The following is a 24,956-nucleotide window of genomic DNA, read 5'->3' as shown; positions in this document are numbered from 1 at the left end:
GAAAAAAATAATATCGAGAAGCCCCAAATGGATGCAAATGTAATCTCAAAGGAAGAAATCGACATCTAAAAATCAGCCTGGTTTTCAGGACATCGGTGATTCTCAATGAGCTCTGAAGGGGGTCTTCCACAGTTCTCTTAGGAATCGCTAGCCTCTCGGTCACGTGAAATTACTTACAATCACTGGGACTGCTGAGCAGGAAGGATCTTAAGAAGTTCTCCTTTTTTGCACACTTCATGGGAGGATTTTTTGCCTGTCTGGATTTTCATGGCCAACCAAGTCAGCTAAGGGGAATTTCCTCCCACTCAACTCTATGCCTACTGCGTTCTGATGACCCACCTTCCACCCCGTATGACAGATCACGTGGCATCTCTGTCCACAGTAGTGTGGACTTAGTGTGTCGGGAAGTGGAGGGGAGAAGCTGTTCTTGGAACCAGCATGCACTCCTGTTTTCCTGCTGGCTAATTCCGCTGCATTAGGATAAGACTCAGTAGGGAAGAGCCAGCCACAGTAAACTTTTTTATTAATTTCAGTCCAAATACTCTAGCAACGGTAACAATAAGTAGCATCCCTATATGTTTGCTTTGTGCCAGACAGTGTTCCAAGTGCCCTTCTACATGTTTTAGGTCATCAACCCTCTCATCAACTCTAGGAGGTAGGTACTATTTTCATTCCCACTTTGGAGATGGGCAAACTGAGGCACTAAGAGTTTAAGTGATTTTCCCCAAATCACACAGCTGTCAAGTAATAGAGTTTGGAACACAGGTAGATCCAGCTTCTGTGGGGTCTGAAATGATACAAATTGGGGGGGCTCTCTTTAAGAGAAAGAACCCCAAATTATAAATATGAAATTAGGTACAAATTGAGTCATTATTTAGAATGACAAGAAATCACAATAAATTATAGTTTTTAAGCTGATAAACACCACAAACATCAGAAAAAAACTGCAGAACATTTTTTATTATTAAGTGCCTGACATGTCTCTAACAAACACTTTTTTCTATAATTTTTGGGCTACATTTACTTTGCCTCCTTATAAGACAATGGTTTTATACTATTTTGTATAGAGAGACTAGACAGATAATTCAGTCTTTTTTCAATGTGATTGTTTAATATGGTTTTCATTATTGATAATCTAGAAAGTTTCATTTGGCTTCAAAATTTGTTATTAGTAATGTTATGCAAATTTGGGGCATTACTGCCAAATTTGGGAAGACTTTATGGTGTAATAAACTAGGCTTAAATACTCTGTGAAAAGATGTTAAAAAAATTAAAGCAAAAAAAATAAACAAAATAAACAAAAAATTAAAATTAATTAATTAATTTTTAAAAAACTCTGTGAATTGGTGACATTCATTAGCCACTTTGTTGTGATGGCATCCTAGAATATTATGAGTTTGATAACATCTTCATCAATATCAGTATTTCATGTCACATTAGCCCTGAAGCTTTTCCTGGTATGTTCATATGATTCTGTGGTACACTGGGATGCATGTGACTTCACACACTGATGAGCTCAATTTTGCAGTACTGCTCTAGGTTCATGCCTTAAAGATACAAGAATTCTGATAAATTCCTCAAAAAGAAATAATCATCAAAAGAGAAAATTAGGGCACGTTTCTAACTGTATAAGTTCCATCATCGAATATATTGCTGACGAGAGAAAACTCCCATTTGGATTGGGCATTTTACAACATATCTGACGACAGGAAGAATTTTCCAGAGATGGGCTTCAGTTTCCATACGTTTCAAGGCTTATTTCCGCTCCACTACCTATTTTCCTCTGGTGTGGGGCTCCGTAGTACAAATTCATATCTTCCTATCATCTCTGACCCTGTACTCTGATGTTCACTAGATGAGCCAGTGGGTGGCAGAAACATCTCCGGACGGCTAGCATGAAACAATCACAGATGGCAATGATTTCACACCTCACAAATATATCCAATTAAATGGAAACTAAATGCATCCCCAGGTGAAATTCTCCTTAGCTGAATCCTCAAAGTGCCTACAGCCACTCCAATGCCACCCTACACAAGGGAAAGTGTGAGGGAGAGGAGCTGGGAGTGGAAAGAGACAAAGGTCCTAAATGATTTGCAACATATATGACCACAGAAATCCATGGTCGCCTTGTAAGATCCTAGAAGGGGCCTGTGCAAGTGAGGGGCCCTGATGCTTAAGCTTCACCAGTTTCACAGTAAATATGTCAACGGCGTCATCAGCGACCCAGACAGGTGGCACCAGAGGCCCCTTTCTTAACTGCTGTCAGTACACGACGCCGACAGGTGAGAAGCCAAATGCCTCCTACAGCCATCATTTGTGGGTGTAAGCACCTGTTAAGAGGGGAGTCATAAAGTTTAAAATGGAAGAAGATAGTTTTAGAACCTCCATATTCTATATTATTATGAATATGATTCCCAATTTGAGAACATGACAAAAGTCACGAGTATCGATCTTGTAATCTCTGAAGTATATTATCAGAGAGGTCGTTTTTTTTCAAAAATGTCACCTATTTTTTAAATTTAACCACTAAAATACTATTCTTTCACCATTATCCTGAGATAAGAATTAGAACACCAAGTCTAAGCCACATCCACACTGGTACCGTTCTGATCTCTTCTTTACGCCCATACTGTTTAACTGATGCCTTCCCCAGCGGTGTGTATTTCATTTTCAATTTCTCATCTCCAGCACCCCTAAGCCCAGAGCAACCGTGGTGGTTTTTATTAGAGGTGTGCTGAGTACTATACGTGGAACTTTTGTCTGAACAAACAAAGCATGTCTTCGTGATTATTAATGATCTTCTTTCCCAATGTGCTAAAGAATTAGAATTAAAACAAACAGCCAGTCTTTTGTAGCTTAAAGGAATAAGGATTTCCCCTAGGCCAAACTTCCATTTGAATTACCTGAAAGTATAGGAAAATCAATGTAGCTCAATAAACGACTCTGTGTTTGAGACATAACTAGAAGAAAAATATCACAATGGACTCCACCTGTCTTTCATCACTGTGGTTTTAAAACCGCCATCCCAAACATATTAACCTCTTGTTAAGCCATAGTCAGTGTGAGACTAGGTCACACTTTATAACAATGAAATGGAAATTACATTAACTCCTTAAAGCAAATTCCTCGGATAACCATTTTGTTTTACCGTTTAAAAAAAAAAAAAATTTCAGCACCCAAAACGTTGTCTGGGTTACAGTTTGACTCACTTATACTCAAAAACAAAATAAAAACTCTAGTGAACACTGCTAGGCACTTTAATAAGTGATTTACATTCTAGCATTTCATTTGATCCTAACAACTCTGAGGTACATAATATTTATCTATGAGAAAACATACTCAGAGAGGTTAAATGATTCGCACAGGGTCATACACCAAGTAAAGGATGTAGCAAAGATTCAAACTCCAAAAGCTCTTAAACCTGAGATACTCTGCGGATGCAAAGAAGTGAAAAAACACTCCTCTCCTAAAACATTCCTCTAACTAACAGAAAGGAAAAAAACCCAAAAAACAACGCCTCCCAATTCACACCTACATAATTATGCTATTGCGCTAATACTTATTGGAACGGAGACTCGAAAATTCCTTTGGGATCTTTTTTTTTTTTTTTAATTGACATAGAAAAATGTTTATTTTTTTTTATGAAAGAAAAAGAATATTCATTTATTTTTAATGACTTATTAGAACAAATACCTATAGATATCATTATATATATGATATATAAATTAATTATACAATATATCATGTATTAATTATTAAAACATACTCTGGTAAATATTATATATTCAATATGAAACAGGAGGAAAGGGGGCAGGGCACAACCTTTAAAAGAATTACATAGCCCGAGGACACAACATAAACTGATTAGAACAAAATAGGTCCAAGATGGCGGACGAGTCTACTTCCACTAGACCTTGAGCCTCAGTATACACTCATTGTAACACATCAGCAAGCTAAGCGACACACCCACAGGTGCCACGACAGTTCCAAGGATGACCATAAAGGTCAAAAAGTGGGCGGTGGCTCAATTCCTAGAAATCCCCACCCCTTCCCCAAAATAGCTGGAATACTCCTCCCACTCATCAGCATATGAAATTACTCACCCCTATAAAACTAACAACCCCATACCCTGGTGCTGCCCTCGCCTTCTTTTTTTTTTTTTTTATTTTTTTATTTTTTTTTATAGGTATACCTGGATTTAATTCTCACTTCTACCGCTTGGTAGCTGGATAGCCTTAGGCAAGTTTCATACCTCCCTGAAATTCACTTAATTCAGTCTGTAAAATGGCATTATAACTTATTATAGCATCCTTTTAGGAATTTTAAATCAGTTCTTGAAATAAAAGTACACAATATATAGACAAGTATGGATTCCTCAATAGATGTTTGACCTTTCATTTCTCCAGTATCCCACCCGCATCAAATAAAGAAAAATACTTTTTAAAATTTACGAATATTTCATTGTTGTAAAGTTAAAGCCATAAAAATAATCAAATGGCCTACTATCATACCGTTAGAAGAAAAAAAAAAGGTGTTCATGAGAGTTCCATATTAGAATACAAGTTTTCCTTAGGCACCTGTTTATGTATGCTATTCTGCTCTTTGCAATAAATAATTAAATTTAAAAGACTTAATTCCTCACTTTTAAGACCTTATTAGTTTACAAATTACATATTGACCTATGCTAAATTTTATACCGACCCATGCTAATGAATTCAGTACAGAAAACAAAAAACACTGCACTCAAGCAAACTACATATATATATATATATATATATATATATATATATATATATATAACTTATATGAGAATTGCTACTCCAGCTTTCTTTTGGTTTCCATTTGCATGAAATACCTTTTTCCATCCCCTTACTTTCAGTCTGTATGTGTCTCTAGGTCTGAAGTGGGTCTCTTGTAGACAGCAAATATATGGGTCTTGTTTTTGTATCCATTCAGCCAATCTGTGTCTTTTGGTGGGAGCATTTAGTCCATTTACATTTAAGGTAATTATCGATATGTGTGTTCCCATTCCCATTTTCTTAATTGTTTGGGGTTTGTTATTGTAGGTCTTTTCCTTCTTTTGTGTTTCTTGCCTAGAGAAGTTCCTTTAGCAGTTGTTGTAGAGCTGGTTTGGTGGTGCTGAACTCTCTCAGCTTTTGCTTGTCTGTAAAGGTTTTAATTTCTCCATCAAATCTGAATGAGATCCTTGCTGGGTAGAGTATTCTTGGTTGCAGGTTTTTCTCCTTCAACACTTTCAATATGTCCTGCCACTCCCTTCTGGCTTGCAGAGTTTCTGCTGAAAGATCAGCTGTTAACCTTATGGGGATTCCCTTGTGTGTTATTTGTTGTTTTTCCCTTGCTGCTTTTAATATGTTTTCTTTGTATTTAATTTTTGACAGTTTGATTAATATGTGTCTTGGCGTATTTCTCCTTGGATTTATCCTGTATGGGACTCTCTGTGCTTCCTGGACTTGATTAACTATTTCCTTTCCCATATTAGGGAAGTTTTCAACTATAATCTCTTCAAATATTTTCTCAGTCCCTTTCTTTTTCTCTTCTTCTTCTGGAACCCCTATAATTCGAATGTTGGTGCGTTTAATGTTGTCCCAGAGGTCTCTGAGACTGTCCTCAGTTCTTTTCATTCTTTTTTCTTTATTCTGCTCTGCAGTAGTTATTTCCACTATTTTATCTTCCAGGTCACTTATCCGTTCTTCTGCCTCAGTTATTCTGCTATTGATCCCATCTAGAGTACTTTTAATTTCATTTATTGTGTTGTTCATCGTTGCCTGTTTCATCTTTAGTTCTTCTAGGTCCTTGTTAACTGATTCTTGCATTTTGTCCATTCTATTGTCCATTCTATCTCCAAGATTTCGGATCAACCTTACTATCATTATTCTGAATTCTTTTTCCGGTAGACTGCCTATTTCCTCTTCATTTGTTAGGTCTGGTGGGTTTTTATCTTGCTCCTTCATCTGCTGTGTGTTTTTCTGTCTTTTCATTTTGCTTATCTTACTGTGTTTGTGGTCTCCTTTTTTGCAGGCTGAAGGTTCGTAGTTCCTGTTGTTTTTTGTGTCTGTCCCCAGTGGCTAAGGTTGGTTCAGTGGGTTGTGTCGGCTTCCTGGTGGAGGGTACTAGTGCCTGTGTTCTGGTGTATGAGGCTGGATCTTGTCTTTCTGGTGGGCAGGTCCACGTCTGGTGGTGTGTTTTGGGGTGTCTGTAGACTTACTATGATTTTGGGCAGCCTCTCTGCTAATGGGTGGGGTTGTGTTCCTGTCTTGCTAGTTGTTTGGCATAGGATGTCCAGCACTGTAGCTTGCTGGTCGTTGAGTGAAGCTGGGTGCTGGCGTTGAGATGGAGATCTCTCGGAGATTTTTGCTGTTTGATATTATGTGCAGCTGGGAGGCCTCTTGTGGACCAGTGTCCTGAAGTTGGCTCTCCCACCTCAGAGGCACAGCACTGACTCCTGGCTGCAGCACCAAGAGCCTTTCATCCACAGGGCTCCTTAATTTGGGATGATTCGTTGACTATTCAGGTATTCCACAGATGCAGGGTATATCAAGTTGATTGTGGAGCTTTAATCCGCTGCTTCTGAGGCTGCTGGGAGAGATTTCCCTTTCTCTTCTTTGTTCTCACAGCTCCCAGGGGCTCAGCTTTGGATTTGGCCCCGCCTGTGAGTGTAGGTCGCCGGAGGGCGTCTGTTCTTTGCTCAGACAGGACGGGGTTAAAGGAGCCGCTGATTCGGAGGCTCTGGCTCACTCAGGCCGGGGGGTAGGGAGGGTCACGGAGTGTGGGGCGGGCCTGCAGCGGCAGAGGCCGGCGTGACGTTGCAGCCTGAGGCGCGCCGTGCGATCTCCCGGGCGAGTTGTCCCTGGATCCCGGGACCCTGGCAGTGGCGGGCTGCACAGGCTCCCCGGAAGGGCGTGTGGCTAGTGACCTGCGTTCGCACACAGGCCTCCTGGCGGCGGCAGCAGCAGCGGCCTTAGCGTCCCATGTCCGTCTCTGGGCTCCGCACTTTTAGCCGCGGCTCGCGCCCGTCCCTGGAGCTCTCTCAAGCAGCGTTCTTAATCCCCTCTCCTCGTGCACCAGGAAACAAAGAGGGACGTAAAAGTCTCTTGCCTCTTCGGCAGGTCCAGACCCCTCCCCGGACTCTCTCCCGGCCAGACGCGGCGCACCAACGCCCTGCAGGCTGTGTTCACGCCGCCAACCTCAGTCCTCTCCCGGCGCTCCGACAAAAGCCGGAGCCTCAGCTCCCAGTCCCGCCCGCCCCGGCGGGCGAGCAGACAAGCCTCTCGGCTGGTGAGTGCCGGTCGGCCCGATCCTCTGCGCTGGAATCTCTCCGCTTTGCCCTCCGCACCCCTGTGGCTGTGCTCTCCTCCGCGGCTCCCAAGCTCCCCCACTCCGCCTCCCGAAGTCTCCACCCGCGAAGGGGCTTCCTAGTGTGTGGACACTGTTCCTCCTTCACAGCTCTCTCCCGCTGGTGCAGGACCCGTCCCTATCCTTTTGTCTCTGTTTAGTTTTTTCTTTTGCCCTAACCAGGTACGTGGGGGGTTCCTTGCCTTTTGGGAGGTCTGAGGTCTTCTGCCAGCGTTCAGTAGGTGCTCCGTAGGAGTTGTTCCACGCGTAGATGTATTTCTGGTGTATCTGTGGGGAGGAAGGTGATCTCCGCGTCTTACTCTTCCGCCATCTTCCCGGAAGTCTCCCTTTGGGATCTTGTTCCACCATTTAAATATGTTTCCAACCTAAGCAACTTTGTTTTTTTAATTTTATTTATTTATTTATTTATTTATGGCTGTGTTGGCTCTTCGTTTCTGTGTGAGGGCTTTCTCTAGCTGCGGCAAGTGGGGGCCACTCTTCATCGCGGTGCGCAGGCCTCTCACCATCGCGGCCCCTCTTGTTGCGGAGCACAGGCTCCAGACGAGCAGGCTCAGTAATTGTGGACCTAAGCAACTTTTAAACAATGTAAACCCAGTTTCTCCATTTGTGTCTGTGGGGCAATGGGAAATGCAGATCAGCCTCCAGAAGGGGATTCGCTATCCACAGAGATCTGAGCCTTCCTCACCTTTGTAACAACCCCCGCGTAGATAACAAGCAGCTGTTATCCAATCTCCCCCTTCCCCACCCTTTGGGTCACAGTCTCATCTACGGCCTCCCCTGCTCTCCAATACAAATAGATGCTTGTAGGGGCAACTTTTCTCCAGCAATTGCTAAAAAGAGTATTTCCTGGAGAAGGTACAGGTTAATACTACTCAAAATTTGGTACTTAGGATTTATCATTGCCCAGGATATTTAGTTAGCGTTGCACTTTTACGGATTCTGCCTCCAAACATGTGCTCAGTAGAGGCTGGCGTGATATTTATGTTGCTTCTGTGCCCCATTAATTCCAAGCACAGGCCAATCAGATAACTGGCCCCTCTCTTCCTAAGCAAGAAGAAAAGAGAGAGCCAAACCAACTGAGTTGCCTTTGCCTGTTTACAGATTCCGGTTCCAGTTAAATACATTACAAACGGTGAGCTTACTGAATCAGGCCAAGTATCTCCCAGTTCAGAGATCGGACCTTGAACCACCACAGCTCTCACAGTACAGAACTGTTGAAGCTTTTCCATACAGAAATGCCACAATAACATTCTAATTATGTCAACTATTATTTAGAAACCACTTACTTACATTTAATATTTTTAAACTAGCTTCTGGATCCTCTAAATGTCCTTACATCTTTCCGATCTTATGAAGAACAAAGAGAGGAGAATGAGTATGATAATCATTTGGCCAATTACGCATGTTCGCTTACAAAGGATGACATTATGCTACTTGAGCATCTATGCCGGCGCTGTTAGTACTAAACCATGTCAGTAATCATTGCTGGCGCTTATTTCATGTGGTTCAATCATGTAACTTCTCTTTATTAATGAAAGGGTCCAACAATCCTAAGTGGGTTTTGGGGAGGAAGGGAGAAATATTCATTTTAATCATAGTAATGCTACAAGTGGATTTCCCTTTGTTTCATTTTTTTATCTGCATACATCACTAGTCAAAGTCTAACTCAAGAAAAAAGAAGGACTTGGGACAACAAACCTGAGGACGAATATGCCGAATTCACTGAATACATGATTCATAAGGAGAGGAAAGTACAAACACGCTCATAAAAATATCAGGGTGGAATCCCTTCAGGTAGTTGGGTGCTCAGTGAATACTCTAAACTCATAACATATTTTACTCTCAAAATGCCTATGGTTTTATGAAAGCATGAAAACTTTATGAAGACAGCAAGATGACTAATGAAGAATATTCTTTGCTTTCTATTGGGAACTTCTGTTTGCTTCTAACTGTTTAATTTCTCCTCCATCTCTCTTCCAATTAACCTCCCTGTTTGTATTCAATGAGACGGCAGATAATATGGAGAAGGGACAAAAAATCTTGCTGATTTACGAGCGTCCTTTCATAAAGTGAAAGCTCCTTCCAGCCAGATGCCTAACTGTTGAAATTGAGACGAAATGAACAGAACAGGAACTCTCCTGAACGAGAAAATATACTGTAGTTTCCTGCGCTGTTTAATCAGTGGCTCACAAAGGCCTCCTTTTAAAGGACCCCTGAGACTTCACTGTGGACATACACACAGGTAGGAAGTAGACAGGGAAAGGCAACTGGATCTTCGTATGCAAAAACTTGGAATAACTACTTCTGAGAGTACAAAAGAGCAAAACAATGATTTAAAGGTTCTCTACATCTCTTAAACGGTTCACTTCAAAGATTTATTTTTAAATGACACAGGTCCTTTACTTCCACGCTGTTACTCATACAGAGTATAAAAGCAACAAAATAAAACGAAACAATAGAAAATGGAATTATTAACAACCACAGCAAGACACGTTAAATTATAACAACAGGACCTGCGCCTAGCAAAAATCCCGTTTGTTCCTAGACAACTGGAAAGTTGTTCAAGAACAGCTCCTCCATGGGAAATTAACCATGTAATATGACCAAGGTCAATGAGGACACCCAGAGAATGATTTGTTTGGTGACTGCTGGTTGGAAAGTTAAATCTGCTCGTGGATAACTTTATAGTACACCTCCTCGTTTTCCAAGCTATATATACAAGTGTGGGTTGTACTTCCCAGGCTACAAATAGTCAAATATATAACATTTTCCCTCTAGCTAGAATCAGTTCACTTAGGATGAGGGGGGTGCTGGGGTCATGAACAACGATGGTGTATGTTTACAGGTATGTTGTTCCTGCCCCGCCTCTCGTGTGCGTGCACTCTGGGATTGCAGCATGATGCTGTTTGGTCACAGGGATATTACATTGCCCTCTGCATGTCCACAGAAAATACGCAAATCGTGACTGTCAACCATTTTCCGCCTTACCGTAGCAGCTCCCAAGTGCGGCTCACGTGAACAACAGGCAGTCACTGCACTGCCCTGCGGAGCCTCCCTTAAAGAGCAGAGGAGGGGAAGCCACATCCGGGCCAGCTGCTGGGGATGAGCACTTTGCAGTTTACCCCAGTAGGACTACAAGCTCCCCAGTTGCTGGCAGTAGCTCACCTTCAACAGGTGACACCGTAGGTATGATTCGCAGGTAAGAGTTAACATAAAGGCCTGATCTTCAGACGTCTGCAGGGCTGGCCCTTGGCCAGCATCTGGAAAGGTGGAGTTCCCTACACTGATGAGGTTATTTTGCGCACCTGCAGCACTGAACATCTGCTCTTCTTTGGAGAGCCTGGAATTTTCATGGCTGTGGCTGACACAGGCTACCTCGCTGAGCAGCCCCAATAAAAACCTTTTAACTCTCAACCTCAAACGGGCGGAAACACTGCACATATGTTGCTGCATTTCCCTGCTGGAGAAAGGGGCATGGTTCTTGTGACCTCTCCTGGTGGGAGACAAGGAGCCTGGAAAACCTGGATGTGGATTCCTGCAGACACCACCTGATGAGTCTTTCCCCTTTCTGGAAACGTCTATAGCCCTGAGCACAACTGTGCCGAGAGGGCCCTTCCAGCGGATCACCACATGTCGGTGAGGGTGGGGGGGGGGGTGATAGTGGGACCCCTGAAACAGATGATTTGAAAAGAGCCTTCCTGGAAATTCTGCAGAGATGTCATTTGTGACAGCTTATAAAATGTAAGTGATTTCAATTTTCCTGTGAAAAAAAATCTTGGCTAACCAATGCGTTTTTTTTTTTAAAGTACATAAACTTAGAGATGCACTGGAAGAAGAAATCCTTCACTATGTCAAGACTCCACCAACAGCTCTGTCCAATCTTACCCTACAGACATAAATGTGGAGAAAAACCATTCCTCAAATTATGAGATTTTTGTAGGACTGTGCCATTTCTAATTAATATTGTACATTTTCACTGAAGTGAGGTAGCACTGTATTACTTACTTTTGTTGTATTTTCTTTAAATAGACGTTTTCATTTCAGTGACTCAAACGGTGAAAGCAAAGGCACTGAAGACCTTGAAAATATGGAACTAGTATGTATGTTCCGGGTGCTTCTGTATCCAGGCGAAATACCATTTATATACTAAGAGTTTGATCTTAAACACCTATTTGTCTTATTTAACCAACAGACGTGCTAGAACATCACCGTATTTTAAGAAGTGTTAAGCATATAAAACTGTTGTGGAAAAGCTAGATGGGTGTATTGTATTCTACTTCCTTCCTCATGGTGCTACAGGATAAAGTCATAAAGACTCCAGCCTCCTTTCAGAGACGCAAACAGATGGACAGGTGCTAAGACGTGTGATTCTGGAATCTACAGGAGCCCCAAAGGCTACATACTGGGAATCTCTTTCTTCAAGTAAAGAATACTGCCGTTACACGGCGAAATCAGCCTTACGCGAGTCAGTCTCGGCGGCCGTCCCCCAGCACCATGCACAGAACATTCTTACACTCGATACTTGAGACAGCGGCTCTAAAAAGAACTGGGCTGCCGTTGGGACCTGAGACCCTTCCTTAGCGGCCACTCCTTCTGAACACAGGACAGGAAAAGCTAACGGGTGGGGGGGGGAGGAGCTTTCCCGAGGTGAGCAGCAGGCCCGCGGGGCGGGGCGGGGCGCTCTGGGGGCGGGGCGGGGCGCGGCCGGCCTACCGATGGTGCAGTGCTCGCCGTTCCAGCCCTGGCTGCATTCACACTTGCCGTCCCTGCAGGTGCCGTGCTCGGCGCAGCGCGGGTGGCAGGCTCTCTGACTGCACGCTGGGCCCGTCCAGCCTTCTTCACAGCGGCAGGCGCCCCCCATGCAGACGCCGTGCGAGCCGCAGTCCGCGGAACAGATCTCTGGGGGGAGAAAGAGAGGAAGCCGGGCAGGAGAGGAGAGCAGCGGCGAGTGAGACGGGGAGCGAGGGAGAAGCGCTTCGTCTCAAACTCCGCGCGTCAACAAGGTGAAGAACAAAGTCTCTGAGCATACGTACGAAAGCATTTACCTACTAAGTAGATGGCAGCATCGAGGGCTAGGAGCGACAGACGTAGTTTGCTTTCTTTGTTCCATTTTATATGCTGCCACGATTGGGCGTAAAATGCACATGGTAGTTATGTTATAAACAATTTTCTGTATTATATATGTGCTTACACACACACACGCTACTAACAAAACAGAACAAATGATTCATAAGGAGAGGAAACTGTACGCACACATCCCTGACATACCTGTTTCCAGGAGTATCTTTCGACAGGCAGGAACACAGGCACACATACATCAAATTGATATAAAATTTACGAAATATTTAAGTGTCTGTGTATGTCAGGTATCTAACAGGAGTTAGGTTTCACCCATACAGCAAAAACTGAAAAGGGATTATTTTTAATCCTATGGTTTAATTTTTTTAAATATTCAGAAACTTCCACTGAAAAGAATCTTTTATAAAAAAAAAGCGTAAAAAAAAGAGAAAAGAATCTACTTTAGCATGCACTTTAGCTTGCTCCTGACACAGAGACGTGCTGGTTAAATAAAAGAAGCTGTTGTTTTTCCTATTAAGTATATTTGTACAGTTGACAGATAAAAGTTGCTAAGCAAAACCATAGTAGAAAGCCGGTTTAATAATATATAGAACTGCCGGCTCTGGCATTTGCAAAACAAGGATTTTCAATTACTAGAATTACCGAAAAGGGCACAAGTGACCAAAGGACTTTAAGAACGGTAACAACAGGTTAGGTTGTTAAAATAGAATTCAGGCGTCTGAAATAATTTTTTTCTTAAAAAACTTTCTTAGAAGCTTTATTTGACTAGAACCAATTGAGAGAGACAGACAGACAGAACTTTGAGGGTTATTTTATTTTTCACTCTTCACATATAAAGTTAAATAAAATGAGCTTTTTTCTTAAGATTGGAAGACTACTGTTTAGTTTTGGTTTTCTTTCAACAGTAAAAACCTGAGATCGTTTCTGACAGAAAACGACTACAGCTGAATTTTAAAATTAAGAAATAATCACTGTTTATGTAGTCACATGATCACATGTCCCCCTTTCATTGACCAAATAAAACGTTTCTCAGACACTGGAATTCACAGGGCTGAAGAGTTTTAGACACCACATCCAGGCTCAGTGAGAGTTGTAAACAAGAGCCAGGACTATGAACTGGAGGAGAGTGGTATGTGGTTTTTTTCATGCCACATTTTCTATCTCCTTTGAATTAAATTTTTGATTAAAAGATCCAAGATGGTTTGATTAACTTCAGAGGAACAGAACGTCACCTCAGCTCAGAAGAGCGAGGTTTCTTTCTGAGGTTCCCTTTTTTATTCAATCGAATCAATTTTTCATTAGGGTGAAGGTGTTTAGCAGCGATTAGCACACTCGCTTTGAGCAAGGTGCGTCAATCTTTGTAATGAACTTATTAATTAGAGTTAATTTAATTGAAGTGGAATTGAAGGGCTAATTAATGGACAAACTGCTGCTGAAGAGAGAGGAAACCTCTGTTGCTTTCAAACCTATAAACTTTCTGATGGAAATAATTCATTTCTTCTCTTTCAGCAGCTTAACCAAATGTTTCTTCAGGTGTAAAATCTACTCTCCTATTGAATTTAGATCTCTGAAGGTCATTTCCACAACAACAAAAGAGGCAGCTGGTAAAGTGTTTTGCTTTAGGATTCAATAGGTTAGAAATTCCAAATTCTACTGCAAGTAAACTTTTAAGTCACAAATGGAAATTAACAACGGTGTTTTTGTAAACTTTCAATGAGAATGTGCAGACGGATTGGAGGCAGGTGAACCCAGATGTTTTCACAGGATGACTATATGCGTATTTGAGATCTTTACTAATAATTCTAAGTAAGTTTTCTGTCTTTTGGCAGCAAATAGCAAAGTTTAATGAAGTTTTTTCCTGTGCTTAATTACTTTCTCCCAAAGAAGCATACTGTGTTCATTATTCAACTCTCTATATTGAGAGTTTAACATGTGTTAAGTGTGTATTTTGCATTAGGGATTTAAAGATGAATAGGATGAAGACCTTCACTCATTATGTCTAAGTGGTCATTTTGTATACAGGTAAAATTAGGTTTTCAGCTAGCAAAATAATTACATCAGTATGAAAAAAATCAGTCTAAATATGTAACAGTGATATGTAATTTTGGCAACCAATTTAATCTTTTAATTAACATTTATATCCTTTTTTTTTTGCTATTTATAGCAATACCATTTTATGAAGAAGACCAAATTAACTTTTGAGCTATTTAATATCAATTACAAACCATCCTTTATAAAATAATTCTGGTAATGTACTAAGTAACTTTATACAGAACAAAAAAAAGGGGCTATTTCATTATTCCTTGCCTACTTGGATAACTGTGGGAAACAAACTACAATGACAATATTTCAAACAAGTATTGTTTTATAGCTAGTATTATTATGCCTGTTTCACTGATGGAGGCGTAAGAGGCCCGAATCAAGTAACTGTATACAATATCTATAAACTTTAATTGGAGTTTTACATCTTTAATATAGAAGCTGGAAATGTAAATAAAAACTCAAAAGAAAGAGCTAAATGCCTATTTTGCTCTTGTAATTATATTTTTTAAGTGGAGGACAAAATGAGTTAATGTGTAATTTATTTACTTATTTTTGGCTGCGTTTGGTCTTCATTGCTACGCGTGGGCTTTCTCTAGTTCCGGCGAGCAGGGGCTACTCTTCGTTGGGGTGCGCAGGCTTCTCATCGCGGTGGCTTCTCTTGTTGCGGAGCACAGGCTCTAGGTGCATGGGCTTCAGTAGTTGTGGCACGTGGGCTCAGTAGTTGTGGCTCGCGGGCTCTAGAGCACAGGCTGAGTAGTTGTGGTGCACGGGCTTAGTTGCTCCGCGGCATGTGGGATCTTCCTGGACCAGGGCTCGAACCCGTGTCCCCTGCATTGGCAGGCGGATTCTTAACCACTGCGCCACCAGGGAAGTCCCCATGTGTTATTTGAAACAATGCCATGTGCCCATGCTTGATAAACCTTGGTTGGTGATGATTTCTTAAAACTCTTCAGTGAGACACTCAAGGCCCTCTATAGTGCTGGCCCCAATGTGGGTTTTTACTTATGTATCCTTTACTCCTTGCCAACTCTAACAGTCATGCATTCGCATTTTCTAACCACAGTCTCTGGTTTTCCAAGCTCTCTGAATCAACTCACATTTCTGTGAAGCAATAATAAGCAACTGTAAACCCTGGTTGCCTTCAACAATGTACGGCCACAGATGAGGGAAGCAGAGGAAAAGGAGGGGCGGAAGAAAGAGAAAAGGGGAAGGGAGGAGAGGGGACGAGAGAGGGGAAGAAAAGAAAGGAGGAAAAAGAAACGTGAGGGGGCGAGCAGGAAGAAAACTCATAAACTGTTTCTCTAACTAGGATATCTACTTATGGGGTCAGCAGAAGTTTTCCATCAATACCACAAATTAGCCTATATAAGACTTTCTTTAGTTTGGGCTTCCGAAATTCAATGTGTAATAGGTGAAGAGCGGCCCATGAATCTTTCATGCCGATATTGACGCATAGGGCAGCAAACCTGTTACCCAAGTTCCTCAAAATGCCAAGAAAGAGTGATTTGTAAAAACTATGAGTCTTTTTTTCCTCCCTTAAAATAAGCATGTTAATTAGCTACTAGCAAGATTTCATTTAGGTTTATGCCATTAGGTTAATAGATTATATTAGTTTCATTTCATAAATTTCATATTTGGGGAACTATAGCCAATCAATACTTTTATGTGGAAGTGCCTCTGAATTGATGAGGAATTAAGTATGATGACCTACAATTAGCCTTTGGAATTCGACCACCATAACTATTACCAATGCCACCACCAGTCCTTCTTAATGGCTAACACTTACGGAGTACTTACTACGCATAAAGCCCTATCATAAGTGCTTTTCACATACTAAGTCATTTACCCCTTACAACAATTGTATATAAGGTGGCACTATTAGTATTCCCATTTTACAGATATGCGGAGGCACAGAAGTTACATAACTTGTCCAACATCACATAGCTAGGAAATAGCCAGTCCTAGATCTGAACCCAGGCAGGTCAGCTGCAGAATCCCTGTTTCTTAACCACTTACTGTTAAACAGCAGGTGTTCAGAGGGCAATAGGTGTGGGCAGGGTTAAGAGTAGACAAGGATTGTCTGAATCCAAGGCTTCTGCACGATATTTTTATGTACCTGACACTGCTCATAAAATCTGTCCTTCGCCCCCCCTTCTGTTTATCCTCCTCTGCGTTTCCTTTTCCTCCTCCTTCTTCTCTTGTCCTCATTCTTCCTTCTCTTCTTTTCCTGCTTTTTAATTTATTTTTGCTCAGTTGGTCCAAACAGAAGTCGTCACCGTCTCTACCTCTCACTCGCCTCCCACTGCCACGCCTGCGTTCTGCCGACTTGGTGATTCTCACCTCTTCCCAACTTTCTCGCCTCTTTCAGAGACATGAACACCAACCCCAATCTCCCTTGCCTCAGACTTCCAGCTCTTCTCACCCTATTTTATGTTCCGTTTTTTCAGCAAGTCCTGTCTGTTTTGCCTTTAAACGTCCCTCAGTTTATCCTTTTCATTTCCACTAACTCCAAGGGACTGTGCTCTCATCCCTTCGCCCTTCTGGGAAAGCCCGCCACGGTGCCTTCCGGGAAAGCCCGCCACGGTGCCTTCCGGGAAAGCCGCCACGGTGCCTTCTGGGAAAGCCCGCCACAGTGTCTTCTAGTGCTCAGGTTTCACTGTTCTCTCTGACGTCTGATCCACGGGGTAGTTCTGGACCACTGTTCTCGTCATATCAGGGGCATCATTATTGTTAGTGAATTCTCCATTGTCTAATGTGTCCCTCATAATTGGGCCCAACTCAGTTTTTACCTCCAAATACTCTGTCATCACTGTCCCCTGTATGTAGTGAGATTCTCACAGTCGTGTCTTTGGTAATGGTAGCAGCAGCAGCAGTAGTAGTAAAGGTGGTGGCAGCTGTATTTAGAATTTATTATGGGCTAAGCTTTGTACTAAGTATTTACTTCACATGCATCAATTCAAGCAATTCCCACAGCAGCATCTCTGGAAAGAATGTCTTATGATTAAATCCATTTTATAGATGAGCAAACTGAAGCATACGGTAATTTCCCTAGGGAATACAGGTATCAAGTAGTACAGATTGAATATGAACCCAAACATCGGATTTCAGAATCCACGCTCGTAAGTACTTTCTAATACTGTTTCCCTAGTCAAAAAATATTCCCTCAACCTCCACACTAACTACAATCTTCAAAAGAAGGCAAGAAATGTTACAAATCTCCGTGACAACTTTCAGTAGGCATCAAGGCAGGATCTAAATCCTGACTGATTTAGCACATTAGTCCATGTAACTCAATAGAATATTATACTGGAACACACTGGTTTCTAAGTATGTCATGTGTGTTTATCTCATCTCCCCAATTAAACTGTAATCTAGACTAGAACAGCATCTTTTCAAACTGTATGACTAACGAGTGGGTCGCACTCGTTGCATGGGTTGCAACCGGCATTAAAAAAAGTAGAATAGACTTGGGAGAAAGTATCAGTGTATATCACTTTGTAAACCTTTTGTTTCAGTGATGTGAGTATATGCACATATATGTATATGAGGTCACAATGTAAAAATGTATTTAAGACCACACGTTATTTAGGTCATGGTCAAAAACTTGAAAGCCAGTATTCTACAGGGCAGGGATGACTGACACTCTTTTATCCCTGCAGTCTTATCACAAAGCCATGCACAGAGCTGGCGCTCAAAAACAACGTGACTGATTGGATAAAATTACTACCTGTCATTTCTATTATAATCATACAGTTACAATTAAAAACTCAGTGTTGAACCATTATGTACACCATAATATCTATATATGTTTACTCTTTATTGTGATAATATTAAGTCTTCTGTTGTCACATAATTTTTTAATTGAAGCTTCTCTGTTTATGAGATAATGTGCTTAAATCTCCAAGCTGTACACAGGCCTTCAGAGTTAAGAAGAGAGAGAGCTTTACACAAGTGAAAGATTCTTCTTTACATTAATACTAAAGGAGAAATTTAATGACAAATTGACTAAGCCTGTTTCTTTCCATATTATAAGATAACAGATTTCATTACTTTAATATTTATTTCTATAAATGTTCACTTTAATAAAATCTATATTAAGTATAAGAAGTGTGTTTTAAAAATTAAAATGTCGTAACCTGTAGCTAAACAATATTAAGCGCTCAATCGTATGGCATGTGTGAACCTCACCATTTGAGCAGTCTGGGCCAGTCCAATTAGGGTCACAAGTGCAGGAGCCCCTTTCTTGAAGATATGTTCCATGACCAGAGCACTGGTCTGGACACATGGTCTTGAGTATTTCACAATTGTTACCACCCCATCCTGGATTGCAGTGACATTCCCCATGGATACACACACCATGATTAGAACATCCAGGGTCTAGACAATCAGCTAGTGGAGAGAAAAGAGAACAAATTTATGGTCAAATCTAGAAGATGTACACAAGTACATATGGAACAAAGAATTACACCTCAGTCTAATTTACCTGAACACTTTGGATACTCAAATGTTTACCCACTGTTTATTTGCAAGAACTTGTTTCTGAAAAATGCAGAGAGTGTATACAATAAAGCATTAAGAACCGTGCCATTAGGTAATTGAGACTCGTGCAAGGATTTGTAATTCTAGTGAATTACACACTTCTGCTCTTGAGGTTTCAGACGATTGCTTTCCGTTCTGCCCAATCAGAGAGTAATAAGTATTGGCTTCTCTATAACAAAATCTGAATCAGCTGACCTAATCCATAACCGCTGAATACTGACAGCTGTATGGGACCCTCAAATGTTTGAGAAATAAATGAGTTGCAGACTCTCCATCTCTCTTAATTCACTTTAATGTGCTTTAGGTGACGAGATTTAATTTAGCAATTTGACTCAATAAAACTTTACACTTGTAGGGTCAATGGCCTGAAAATTTAATTCCAGAGACTTAATTGCATCACTTTGTGTGTGCAGATCAATAAAATCCATTTGACTGAAGAACGGAAATGGTGCTTTTCTGCTTTTTGAAAAAACAGTTCAACTGCACTTTACAGTATAGCATCTTGACTATCAACATTCTATACAGTTATGGCACAAACCCATGATGTGTTTTTCTCCATCAGTATACTATGTTCAATATTCTGTCTTTCTAGAGAGGCCAAAATGCTAGATTTAGAAGCTGGCATCAAGGTGAAAAACTGCAAAAAAAAAAGAATTCAACAGTTCACCTTTGGTTCTAAGACAAAAATGTTTGTGTACTTTCTCAGAGTAAAAAAAAAAAATTATTCACACAATTGAGAGAGAGCTAAAGGACTCCTCGGTATTTTCTTCTTTTTATTAGATAAAATGTTCATGAAGCAATGCAAAATCAAAATTACTTTCAGAAGGAGGCACATAAAAAGATTCATCTGCCAAACTAAGGTTAGACATACAAGCTGTTTCTTTATGAAGCTATAACGACAAACCTCTGCAAGGTTTGACATGTTTACCTTCTTCACAGTTCTCTCCTTTGTATCCAGAGTTGCAAACACAAGAGCCCACGATGCAAATCCCACGACCCCCGCACTGCGGGTCGATACACTGCGTATTTGGTACATCACACTCGGTGCCCTTCCAGCCACTGAAACAGAGGCAGCGGCCCTTGGAGTACTGGCCGTTGCCACTACACAGCACTGGACAGGCTGCTGTGAAATAAAACACGACAGAGGAATTAGGAATTAACAGCCACGTTTCCCATCGAGATTCTCCAAGAACAGGCACATCGTTGGAACAAGCAATCTGCCATTTCTCCCCTCTTTTCTTTCCTGTCTTGAGAGCTTTCTGAATTGCTCATGTTTCTACAGCTTATTTATATTGGCTTAAGAAAAGAGTCTAACTCGCATACCTCTTGAACAATCCGGACCTAGAAATCCTGGAAAACAATGGCAAGTTCCAGAAACACACTCTCCATTTCCATGGCAATTCCGGGGGCATTCCACCACAGACTCTGAAGAAAAGAGAAAGAAGCAGTCCTTGCTGTGCAGCCTGCATGTCGTGCAGGGTAAACTGTGTCACTTCGATCATTTTAGCTACATCTTGAAGGAAGCATGGGTGGCTTGCTCCATAACCCCCCAAAAGTATTCATTCATACCAGATTATTCGAATAGTAAAGCAAAACACTGACATTTCAAATGCAGACGTTTTAAAGCGTTTTCGCGATGCACTGTCCTCCTCCAAGCTACTTCCAAGTACTACTGTCTTCCAGTGCTTCACGGTTTGTCACACAGTCATAAACAATTTAAAAAATATTTCTCACTTTTACCTCAGGCTCTAACATCCTAGGGATCACTCAAATTGGTGAAGACAGTTGCATTTCTATGCAACACAGTGTTGAGGCCGGAAGCCCGGAAGTGATGCTTTGAAGACAGTTCTTACCTATCACAATGGTATTGAACGACACCTGCTCTGCACTTTTCCCATCATTATAAAAAGCCAGATGCCAGATTCCAGAATCCAAGTACTGGATAAAGCCGGCCTCGTGGAGACTGATGGACCTCGCCTGTCGCCCGGCTCTTTCGGACTCAAGCAGGTTCCGTTGCTCTCGTGCAATCAGCCTGCTGCCATCCAGCAGTTCCACAAAGTCGTACTGAGAATGAGGAAAAGGAGAACTGTTGAGTAGTCGGAAAGAGTACGGTTGTGGCCGCTCCTCTCTTTCCTTTCCAAACTTTTCTCCTTTGCGCTAATAAACACAATGGTAGAAAAAAGTTCCTGATTGACAGGTCTTCTAGGCATCGCACTTACAGGGGTGATGGAGATTACCCACTGCACACCAAATACCATTGTTGTATTTAAACATCACAGACCATTTCTTCCCTTGATGCGCAATACGGTTTCCAAACTTATTTAATTCTTCTGACTGATAAAAAGTTTGTGAGTTTACAGAACAGACTTGTGGTTGCCTAGAGGCGGAGGGGGGTTGGGGCAGGGATAGATTGGGAGTTTGGGATGAGCAGATGTAAACTATTATATATAGGATGGATAAACAACAAGGTCCTGCTGTATAGCTATATTCAGTATCCTGTAATAAACCATAATGTAAAAGAATATGAAAAAGAATATATATGTATAACTTTGATGTACAGTGGAAATTAACACAACATTGTCAATCAACTATACTTCAATAAAATTATGAAAAATTTTTTTTTAAGTTTGTGAGTTTAGGCAGTTTGGGGATACAACCATAAACCTATACTATTCCAAACCCAGCAGCTCTATTTTAGTTAGACCATTAGATGATCTCTTAAGATCTTCTCCTATTTAATACTCAAGTAGTAACCACTGCTACTGAATAATTACTTTGTGCCAGGATTATTTTTAATCCTCCTAGCAACACTTCTAGGAAGGCATTAATGTTTACACTTCAAAGATGAAGGAAACTGAAGCTTGAGAAGCTCGAGCAGGGTCAGATATCTGGTCATTGGCGCAGGTGGTATGTGAACTCCAGTGCGCTTTGCTCCAAAGCTTGGGCTGTTCCCGTTACCCCAACTCCACCCCTCTCTGTGACCCTGATGTAACCATTCCGAGCATCATGGAGAAAGCCATGGATTTTTACTTAGTTACAGTTAGATCAAAAACATATAACAAGATGCCTTTACATCTTTGATCAAAAGTCTAAAAAATTAAACAATGGAGGAATTTTGAAGGGATGGCCGGCCCAATTATGATCATGAAGTCAATCATCATTAAACTTAATTTTTGTTTTAGCAAGATTAATCATGAACATTGGGTAGTTGGAAGAATGTAACCGGAGAATTTGAAGATAATTTAAAAAAATATGGGGACTTCCCTGGTGGCACAGTGGTTAAGAATCTCTCTGCCAATGCAGGGGACACGGGTTTGATCCCTGGTCCAGGAAGATCCCAGATGCCGCGAAGCAACTAAGCCCGTGCGCCACAACTACTGAGCCTGCACTCTAGAGCCCGTGAGCCACAACTACTGAGCCCGCGAACCACAACTACTGAGCCTGTGCGCCTAGAGTCCATGCTCCACAAGAGAAGCCACCGCAATGAGAAGCCCACGCACCGCAACGAAGAGTAGCCTCCGCTTGCCGCAACTAGAGAAAAGCCCGTGCACAGCAACAAAAACCCAACGCAGCCATAAATAAATAAACAAGCAAATAACTAAATAAATAAATAGGAAAAATAATGGAATGTGACTGGTAATAGTGGGGTAAAATTTTGTAGCCAGAGATAATTCAGTGAATTTGGAAGACACTGCAAAGACTTTCCAACACAGTTTTAATAAACTTGTTAGACAATAGTTTCTTAAATAGTGTCTATAGACTCTTACCCAGTTTCATTTTATTCCTGAGGTATGTATTTATGGTGAAAAGTACACTACAGCACTATAAATACAAATCATTAATGCTAAAGCACTACACATGTGAATCATCAATATTCTACTTTCTGATAGACTGCTTAAATGGAATTTCATCACACATCTTTCCTAAGGAAAGGTTATTTATACTGAATCCCTTAATACAATCAAATTGAAAAAAAATCAGTTGTGGGATTCTAAGAATCACAGTTAAATACGTTGCCACTGTACACAGACCTCTTACTGTTACTATTGGACAGAATTTAGAATATCTAATTCAGCTTCCGACATACTAAACTTTAAATTTAAATATAAAAGCTTTTTTTTTGTTATTGTTTGGTGTAGTCAAACTGCATTATAACATCATTTAGCTGTGAGAAATATAAAAAAAAGCCACAACGTAATTAGCATTCAAACACTTTTTCATTTACAGCTTATGAGGATGAAAATAATGACTGGTATGGATATCTGAACTGCAAAATTTCACTGGGATTCTGTTCCGAAATTATCAGAGGAAATTAATTCAGCACATTTGAAAGGTGCCTCTGCCTCAAATAAGCCATTCATTTTCTCATCAGATTTAAATACTTGCATTAGCATGGCAAAAAGACAAGAAAAAGTTTCTTTTTATGGTCCCGTTGCACATAAACACTTTTTTCTCCTAACAAACCCTATTAATTGTCACCTCTATCATAGGGATCATTGTTTGTCATCACAGTGTGAACCATAAAGTGCGGCTGGGCGGGGAGCAGCTGACGGTTGTTGAGTATCTACCCACTTCGAGGCCCTTCGGGGGGCATTTCACACACAACTTCAGGAGGGCACCCAGATACCTAAAGACACGTCCCCTATCTAACACTGAAGCTATCTCCACGAAAAGGAAACAAACTATGTGGGGCAGAAATTTAATAACCTTTGTTCTCCGGGTGTAAAGTAATCACTTGTGGGCAAATCCGAGAGTTTTGCTCTGTAATACCTATTCATAAGATTCCTCTGGATTTTTCTGCGCAGCAAGTCTTAGAATCTTATGCTATTTTTAGGACAAAATTCAGTCTCACCACTTTGGAGGAGCAATCATGAGACAAAGCTTATACCTGATAAAGGTATCTTGGTGGTTCGTTTCTGAACAGATTTTCCACATTCTTAACTCATTTCAGTTATCAAAATGATGAGAACGCAGAATCTATGAATACCTAACTGTGCTCTTAAATCAACTCTTTGGTGGTGGTAGATTCTTGCTGTAAATCATTGACATAGAGGAGGGAGTGATTTTAAAGATTACCTGATGCAACTCCTTCATTTTACAGATAGACACTGAGGCACAAGGAAGTTAGACTTGTGCAAGGTCACAAGGTCAGAAAGTGGCAGGGGTGTGTGCTCAAGAACCCAGGTTTCCGACTCCTCTTCTAAAATAGCCTTGATGCAGATGCACTTAAAGGATACAGTACACTATTAACTGTAAAGCGTTAACTTGCTTCTTTAGGCTTCCAACTGTCCAGGAGAATGAATTGAGCATCAGGGAGAAGGAAGTCAGTCGATTCCTTGGTAACAATCATATGGACAGTTCTACAAAGGGTTTACAAAGGGTCACAAAGACTTTCAAAACTCAAGTGATTATTCTGTATGGTTGGCCAGTTTTAATTATTTCAGGTTGATTTATTTAACGTTCCCCAGAAACAGAGAAATGTTCAATTTGGGCTGTTTTACAGCATATTTCATGTTTAAACACTGAACTCAGAAATAGCTGTCTGCTCTGCTGATTCTGAATAAACTGCAGGAAGGAACTCTAATAACTGTGGAGCTTAAGAAAATGCATAACCTACTTAAACACATATATTGTGGGAGAAAAGAAGAGTGGATATCACGTATATTGTGTTTAAATACCAGAAGAATTATAAGAAAACCTGAAACTACACCTTTTATTCCCCAGTCTTATATGGTATATATAACCTCCAATAAGTCAACCCTAAATCTTTAAATAAACCTTTAAAGTGCCCAATGCATTAGAGAATGTTTTCTGAAATTAATTTTTGGAATTTTTAGGTTACAAGCTCGCTATTGTACTTAGTTTAGAGGTATGTTTCTTGAGTTATACAAAAATAACTTAATCATGTATGTGATTCCAGT

At 40.9% G+C, this 24,956-nt stretch overlaps 1 protein-coding gene across 2 annotated transcripts in view; it reads right to left on the bottom strand.

Annotated features, from left to right (window-relative positions):
* LOC101287263 (teneurin-3) overlaps positions 1 to 24,956 on the bottom strand; it is a 188,336-nt gene that overhangs the window by 96,537 nt on the left and 66,843 nt on the right. For both annotated transcript variants that reach the window (XM_049704146.1, XM_033407828.2), the window contains exons 5-9: positions 20,889 to 21,099; positions 20,359 to 20,460; positions 19,964 to 20,158; positions 18,685 to 18,885; positions 12,088 to 12,273 (exon numbers count right to left, since the gene is read on the bottom strand). In XM_049704146.1, the coding sequence (XP_049560103.1) occupies positions 12,088 to 12,273; positions 18,685 to 18,885; positions 19,964 to 20,158; positions 20,359 to 20,460; positions 20,889 to 21,099 (895 nt within the window). The remainder of the gene's footprint in view (positions 1 to 12,087; positions 12,274 to 18,684; positions 18,886 to 19,963; positions 20,159 to 20,358; positions 20,461 to 20,888; positions 21,100 to 24,956) is intronic.

This window comes from Orcinus orca, chromosome 21 (assembly GCF_937001465.1).
Source record: "Orcinus orca chromosome 21, mOrcOrc1.1, whole genome shotgun sequence".
NCBI classification, from domain to species: Eukaryota; Metazoa; Chordata; class Mammalia; order Artiodactyla; family Delphinidae; genus Orcinus; species Orcinus orca.
This window is presented reverse-complemented; position numbering and strand designations above follow the sequence as displayed.